This window comes from Diplotaxodon limnothrissa, linkage group LG2 (genome assembly GCF_057381915.1).
Source record: "Diplotaxodon limnothrissa isolate DT_005_m linkage group LG2, D_limnothrissa_male_GT1.1, whole genome shotgun sequence".
Classification (NCBI taxonomy): domain Eukaryota; kingdom Metazoa; phylum Chordata; class Actinopteri; order Cichliformes; family Cichlidae; genus Diplotaxodon; species Diplotaxodon limnothrissa.
The window spans coordinates 11443837-11451732 of NC_140597.1; the positions used below are offsets into that span (position 1 = coordinate 11443837).

At 41.5% G+C, this 7896-nt stretch overlaps 1 protein-coding gene across 1 annotated transcript; it reads left to right on the top strand.

The window, feature by feature from the left end:
• The first annotated feature begins 2130 nt into the window (after positions 1–2130).
• Positions 2131–7065, top strand: ltc4s (leukotriene C4 synthase). The gene is made up of 5 exons (XM_085367061.1): positions 2131–2188; positions 5610–5709; positions 5908–5978; positions 6076–6157; positions 6924–7065. The coding sequence occupies exons 1-5, from the start codon at positions 2131–2133 to the stop codon at positions 7063–7065; spliced, it is 453 nt and encodes a 150-aa protein (XP_085223187.1).
• Positions 7066–7896: the final 831 nt, after the last annotated feature.

Genomic DNA, 7896 nt, shown 5'->3' on the forward strand with positions numbered 1-7896 from the left:
CCCCTCCTCCTCCAGCCATAATCCTCGCAGCCCTGACCCTTCACACATCAGACTGCGGAGACAGAGCATGAAGGTGGTAAGGAGGAACTAAGGGGGGCGAGGCTGGGCAATGTGACTTCGATTGCTCTGTTGAGGGCGGGGCTCGATGGTGAACCTTTGGCTGCTCTGGTGGGGGGTTTATGGGGGACAAAAAGGGATTGGGCCGGGGGGGGGGGTGATGGGGGTGATGGCCTGTCAGGGGTTTGGGGGACTGGGGAAGATCGTGGTCCCTGGTCCTGGTCGTTGGTGTTGTTGAGAGAGTTGGAGGCAAATAGGGACCCCTCTTCTTGCCTCAGATGTCTCTCCTTTCTGAGGCTCTTCCCGGGTGGGGGCAGATGGAGCTCCTCCTCAAGGTTTCTGCTGGGCTTTGTCTGTTCTTGGAGTACTGTTTGTTCCTCTTTATGAGATAACTCCTCGTTTATCTCAGCCTTGGCACCAAGCACAGATGGATGACGTATGGAATAAAACAAATTGGAGGTGAACAGTTTCACCCCTGACTTGTTAAAATTAAATCCATTTGCTTTAAACAGATGCCTGCGTTCCCAAAAAATATGGGAATTATTGGGAATTATTTTCGATTCTTTCCACTGCAACGGAAATAAGCTGCATGCCAAAGATCTATTAAATATGTGACATATAGGAAGGGACACAAACTTGGCTGCAACTTTGAGCAGTTTACTGTCTATATTATCAGAGCCGGAGAATGTATCGTCAGGAAGTGATATTGATTTTTATGAAGGGGGGGGGGGGGGGGGGGGGGGTCGAGTGTTAGCTAATGCAGGTCACTTGTGTCTTGCAGGCTATTAAAAACTGGCCCAGATGAACTGCTCTTCCACTCCACCTGACATCAACCTTTTGATCATCTTTTTCTTGGTTAGGTTATGTTTACTTAAATATGAAATAATTAGACTTTTATTTAAACTCCTTGCTTGTCACCTACTTCCAGCCAATTTGTGGCATTACTCTTTGATGTACCAACAGCAGAAAGCTGCGCTTTCCACACAGAGCTGGTGGAACCATCGCGGACACACCTGTCACACTGAATCTGTTTTTTTTCCTTTTGTTTGTTTTGGGTTTTTTGTTTTTGTTTTTGTTTTTTTAAAGGGTCAGCCTTGAATTTCCAGGGATTTCTTGTAACCGCCTGACAACAGTTTTAAGTTTACCCAGCTGTCATCAGTGTCATGAGTTTTCTTTTTTGTTTTTGTCTTTTTGTTTTTTCTCTTTTTAGTGACAGAGGTTGGTCAGGTCATCTGTAGAAAAAAACAAATGCCCTGTGAAAATACTTATTACTGCAGCTAATGACTACAGTTAATTTAAACTGTTAAAAGGGAAATGTTAAGGCTGTAACAAAATCAAATGTTGGTGTTTTTGTTTTTGTAAATGATACAAAAGAGACATTGTCCCTTTTAAAGATGAACTGTAAAATATTTTCCATAGCCATCTGTTCAGAGATGACATTTTACTTCCAATTGTGTAGCTAACTGGGAATCAAAACTGCTAAAACCTCCAAAATTAAGAAGCCATAAGAAGCGTTTGAGTTAAAAATCAAGAATGGTGGACACTGTTTCTCCATGATTTGGACACAGGGAACCGACTGTGGCAGGGTCAGTCTGTTACAACCGTGTGTGTGTGTGGGGGGGGGACTTAAAAAGGTAAAGATCAAGAGCAGTAACTAATCATAATCTTAAAGATGTGTAAATAATTCTGGCAGTGTGGAATGAAATAAGAAACCTGATGTCAGTAAACAGTGTCTGCATTTATAGATGAGAACATGAATATGTTGAGTCTGCTGTGGATGCTCGAAGATGCAAATCTGAAACACAAAGATGGAGTCAAGCCCAAAATAATCCCTCCCTCTCTTGTAACCCACAAACTGAACTGTAATGTAACGACACTCACCTGTTCACTAAAGTAAAACGTCGCTACTTCCAGGTCTGGTGTGGTTGGAATGGAGGCGGAGTCGACTGGGTCCGCTCTCCCTGCCCAGTGCGCGCTCCCGACGCAGATAAATTCTATCGAGACGAACTACTTGGCATTACACCTGTCCTCGCAGACCAGGTGTGTGTCGGTCTCACCTGTCTGACTCTGTAAATGATGGAGGAGCTGGTCGGGCTCGGCGCCGTGACACTGCTGGGCGTCCTGGAGCAAGGTAAGCTTTTTGTGACACGACTTCTTACTGGGATTAAATGATCATTCTAAACGTTGTTTTCTCCTTCCTGTTTAGTTTTACATCGTTTTGTATGTTTATGACCGTTTTAAATTGTTCCAGCCTGCAGACTCGAGAAACGGCTCAGCTGGTGCTGTTTTCATAGTCGAGGCCGTCTTCAGACCTCGTCAGTTTTAAAATTATAAATGCACAAAAAAGTTAAACACGGTGATTTAACCGGTCATGATGCTTGAATCTTTTTCTTTTCCACTATAGCTCGGTTACTGTTTTACGCCTTTTTATTTCCTGAATTCTGTTTACACGTGTTTTATGTTTGTGGTATTTAAAGCAGTTTGAATTCCTGTGTTTGCATGTCAGCGTACACCAGAGGTGGGAAGTAACGAAGTATTTGTACTTCGTTACTTTACTAAAGTAAAATTTCCGGATATCTGTACTTGAGGGTGTGGCATTAACCCTCTACTGCATAGCGTTGCCCTGAGGCAACAAACCACATTTTCATGCCTTACGGTGGCCCTTCAAAAAAAACAACAACTTTCCCCCCCCCCAAACAATGCTACCAGGCACATCTCTTTCCATTAAAATGTGGAGTTGAAGGTGGTGTGACTTTGATTGGGGAAGGGGGGGGGAAGGGCTCCTTTCTGCAAGCTGCACTACATGAGAGACATCTCCATTAGGAGGCAAGATAAAGATCACAATTTTACATGTTTATAGTGAAATAAATGTATATTAAAAATACTTGTATGTGCATGAATATGTTAAGAAGCATATTTGATTGTTTGTTCTACTTTTTAAAATTTATTTATACTGTAAAACTGTTCATTTTCATTCATTGCCTCAAGGCAACACTGCGCAGTTAGCCCAATTTTTTTTCAGGCAATATAATGCATTTGGATATGTGTGTAGAGATGTGTTTGTGTGCATTTATGTGATCATAGTCAATATTTTTTACTTTACAATCTACTCATAATTACAGGACATGGATGCAAAAACTTTTTATGCAAGGAAACCAAGGGAGTGTGCACTTTCTGTCCTCAGAAAGTGAGGACAGTGAGCATTCAGGGAGTGACAGTGAAGTAGAGGAGTGGATCCCTGAATGAGGTTTGAGGGACACTTAGGAGCTCAGGGGTCAGTTGGTAAAGTAACTGTGTGTGTGTGTGTGTGTGTGTGTGTGTGTGTGTGTGTGTGTGTTAGTGCCTACATAGCAAGCAGGTCTGGCCAGGATCTGGTATCAAGCCGGCACTTTGCGTAATCTGGGAGAGTAGAAAAGCGCTACATAAAAATCAGTCCATTCACTGTCTGAACAGAGTTTCGGCATGTTACTTTTGCACTGTTTTGCATGTTCTGGCACATGTTGTTGTTATTGCATGGCTTGATTAAGGTACACATTATGCTGACATCTGGGGCCAGAGCTGAAACCGTTCTGGGCCAGCACAGGGCCAGCAGTGTGTCTACAACTGGCCCGTGGCTGCACACCACCTACAGATGGCCCACATATCACAATGAATAACGGCCCTTTGGTGGCCTAGATCAGGTTTGCCAGAGGTAATCCACACATGGGCCAGCACAGGACGACCAGGGTGTCTGAAACTGGCCTTGTGCTGGCCCATGTGTGGATTACCTCTGGCAAACCAGGTCTGGGCCACCAAAGGGCCGTTATTCATTGCGATATGTGGGCCATGTGTAAGCACATTGTGTGGGCCTGATCCCTGCCATACCAATATTGCTGTGTGGGTGTCAGTGTATGTGGTCATGTATTACTTATTGTTGTGGGGACACAAATTTGTTTACACACTCACATTGAGGTCTCGCCTACGAAGGCTTGAGTCAGGGTTAGGGTAAGGTTCAGGCAGGGACTTGTGATGGGTAGAGTCAGGTTAAGTCTCCATTAAATTAATGTAATGTCCCCAAAAGTGATGGAAACACAACGTGTGTGTGTGTGTGTGTGTGTGTGTGTGTGTGTGTGTGTGTGTGCGCGCACGCACGCATGTGCATGGGGTTAGGGTCAAATGTTGGATGTATTTTGGTGTTTTATTGTTTTGTGAAATGTTTACATTGTTTATTTATTTGTTCATCCTTGTTGTACTAATACAACTTATTATAGAATAACTTGGCGTTTTACTACCCGTGTTGCCTTTAAGCAACAAACCAATATCTGTTTGGGGGGGAGCAGGTTGTCAAATTTTATGATTGATATATTATTATTAGGGACCCTAAAGCTCCCCCAAAATAGGGAGAAATATTTTTTTCCCCCAAAATTAAAAAGTCATGCAGTAGAGGGTTAAAAGAGATGAGCAAGTGCAAAATCAGGGGCTGCAGTTAGCCGACTGCAGATGTCCATAAGGTACTTCAGCATGGAGGTAGCCCTGCACTGTCAGTGTGTTGGCAGCTAAAGGCCAGCTGCTTATTTCACAGGGAGAGAATAATGCAGAGATGGAGAAGGATAAGAAGGACAGAAGAGGAAGGAGAGGGCTTAAATTAAAGACTGCTCAGTGGTATTTGATTCACTGGCAATTTAAAGTATATACGCATAGTCATCGTGTTTTTAAATTGCATATTGGGTCTGTACATGTGACATTATGTTTTACTGACTGTTATTTAAAAGCTGCATGAAAATCATCTGCAGGTTAGTGCAGGGGTTAAATGGGTTACTTTGCTGTACTGTGATGGATTTAAAACAGCTGATCACAGCTTGTACATTAAGAAAATCTACTGCAGCTCTCAATAGAAATTGTGACTTAGGATTTCCCCCCACGCTGAGCCATTACAGATTGGTGTGTCCAATTTTTAGGGTTCCTTAACCTGCTGAATCCACTTTAACCCCTGACTGTACACTTTCTGTTTAGGGCCAAAGTCACCCTCTACAATGTAGGCAAGGGAAAATATTTTTTTGTTTTTAAATTTTCCTCTTTCTCTGTTCATGTTCTGCTGATCTGATTCAAGTTGAATATTTATGAGAATTAAAATGTAGGCCACGTTTGTTAATCTAATATTTTATTACATTAATATAGCACAAGGTTGAGTTAGCTCTGCACACACACAGCTGGTAGAAACGTCCTCCAAAGAGCTACTTTCAAGACTACATTTTAGAGTCGCTACTCTTTACTTTGAGTTAAGGAGTTGAGTCAGTACTTTAACAGAGTATTTTTAACACTATCTGTACATGTGACACCTGGCGTTCACAGCCCTCACTGCATTCGTGCTTCCACTTTATTTATTTATTTTTTTAGCTTTTATAAATAAAATTTGCATAGATGAGCAGCGTGGTGTGTACTTTGGTCTGTGTAGCAGAAGCTGTGTGAAGGACAGCTCATGAAGCCATCTTTTATTTAACATTTGAAAAAAATAACAATGTTCATGTAATTAAAGTGTAATGTGCACTAAAATGTGTTCTTTATGTTTTTAGCCTATTTCTCTCTCCAGGTAATTTATGCCAGGAGGAAGTATTCAGTGTCTCCACCTGCCACCACTGGACCACCAGAATTTGAGAGGGTCTTCAGAGCTCAGTGAGCCCCTTTGTCTGTTTGTCTATGCATGTACTTGTATTACTAAAATCCTGTGGGGACCCTTCAATTTTGGAGGGGCGAAATTTTACCTGATAAATTGGTAAGAATGAAAGGGATGCCTCTGGTGCCCCCTGGAGGCTGTGGTGTGTAGTGTTTTACCACTTAGTTTCGGTTAGTTTTGTTGTCCTTTGTGTTTAGAGCAAACTGCTCAGAGTACTTCCCCATCTTCATCACCGTGCTGTGGCTATCTGGAGTATTCTTCAGCCAAGGTGAGGCGACAGAAGCCACAGAGGCTGCTGCAGCATTAACACGTACGCTTTACGACCTGAAAAGGTAAACATTTAAAGGTGTGTCTGTGTGTTTCAGGTCTGTCTTCAGTCTGCGGTTTGCTTTATTTATATGGACGGTTCAATTACTTTAGAGGATATTCTGAGTCTGCACAGGGACGGTGAGAGCTATGAGAACCCCTACAATTACAATAAATACACTCGCTGTTTAAAATCATTCTTATACTGATGCTAACGTTTGCACTGCAGGAACTCCCATATGAAATGTGAGTTTTACTTTATGGAAAGTTCCTGCTCTGGCTTTCATACCCTCTGAAGGATGGGATCTCTCAGGGTTATTGAATTTTAAATGTTCACAGTGAAATTAAACGCTGAGTTAAAAATGTCCAACTGTGTGACATCATCAGAATCGGCATACTATATTAATCTCTAGGGAAATTATATATCAGTCTGACAAACGGCAACTATCAAAATTTTGAGCTATGCAAACAGGACAAGAGTACAAAATCACCAAGCTAAGGTTATTTATTTTGACTGCGATTGTTTAGATCCAGACTGTCCCCTGAATGCCTCGTCATGTTGGTTTTTTCAAAGCTTGTATTTTTTTTTAAACTAAATTCTGCACTTCCTCTAATGTCCACTAGAGGCTCGCGCATAGACTCATGTAAAAATGTCTAACTTTACAGCAAGAAATGAAAATGTTTACAGGCTGATTCCTGTAGTATCTGTATGTGGCCTCTTTTGGCTGTGGTCAAAATGCTAACACTTTTAGAAAATAGTCACTAGTTAAAATCTAAAATGTTCATTCAACCAGGTGGAACAGAGCTTTCTGCCTCCTGTAAATGACTTACTGTGAGTAGTTCTGCCTGTGCAGGTGTGTAACAGGTAAACTGACTCAACACTGTTCATGCCTCTGGTCTCTTTCAGTCTGGCTCCACTTTACTTCTGCGCTCAGATTCTCTGGATTCTCATCGGGTTCTCGGCTGTTGGCATTTTCCTCACAATCTGCCGAGTTTACCTGAACATGGACCTGCTGCAGGAACTTTGCTCCATCTTCGGGCTGTTTTGACCGAGGAGGATAAGAAGTGACAAAAGGGAGGAGAGGTTGTCTTCTACTCTGATCTTCATCTCTGTATTTCTCATACAGTTCGTTAAATATTCTGTTATCAACCTGAAAGTAGGGAATAAAGAGAGATGATGTATCTGCATCTGTCAGTTTCTGTTGATCACCAGCAGAGGGCACCACACCCCGACTTTGACCTCAAAGTTTCTTCATTTCAAACGACAGACACCACGGTGTAAAAATACTTAACTACAATTTAAAGCGCTGCATGCTAAAGCCCCGTTCTTGTTATAGTGGATATAAGGGGGTAGTCAATATTTAAAACTTAAACTCTTTCGTTTTGCATCTATAATTAATAAATGTGCTTTCAGGACATCTTCAGTCATATTTACACAGCACACCAAGGAGGAAACGCTGTGTTTACAGAAAGAGGAACCTCCCCTACAATTTCCATTTATGGTTGAACTGATTTAACAACAGAATTTTAGTGGAAGGCAAACAAAAGCCAGCAAACTGAAACAATGCTTTTGACAATAAATAACAATTAACTGTTTTGATAAATATTCATAAAGTTTTTTTTCTTTTTCTTCTAATGCTCCACCCCCACCCCCACATACTGGCCCTTTTTAACTTCATGTTATTAAATATGACCTTTTTATAAAGCACATTTCAGTCCTCACGTTCCTGTTTTTGGCCACAAGGTGGCAGCATTTCATTTATAGAGGCTCTGGGTAATAAACACTGAAGATGAAGAATAACTTGATCATTTTGAGAAAAACAGATTTTAAGTCAATCAACATACAAAATTTTTTTTTAATTTGTTTTAATATTTAAATA

Excerpts from the sequence above, each read along its gene's own strand:
- ltc4s (XM_085367061.1), top strand. The coding sequence starts at position 2,131 with ATGATGGAGGAGCTGGTCGGGCTCGGCGCCGTGACACTGCTGGGCGTC. Across the intron at positions 2,189-5,609 it reads GCTGGGCGTCCTGGAGCAAG|CCTATTTCTCTCTCCAGGTA; the intron begins GTAAGCTTTTTG and ends TTATGTTTTTAG. Across the intron at positions 5,710-5,907 it reads GAGAGGGTCTTCAGAGCTCA|AGCAAACTGCTCAGAGTACT; the intron begins GTGAGCCCCTTT and ends CTTTGTGTTTAG.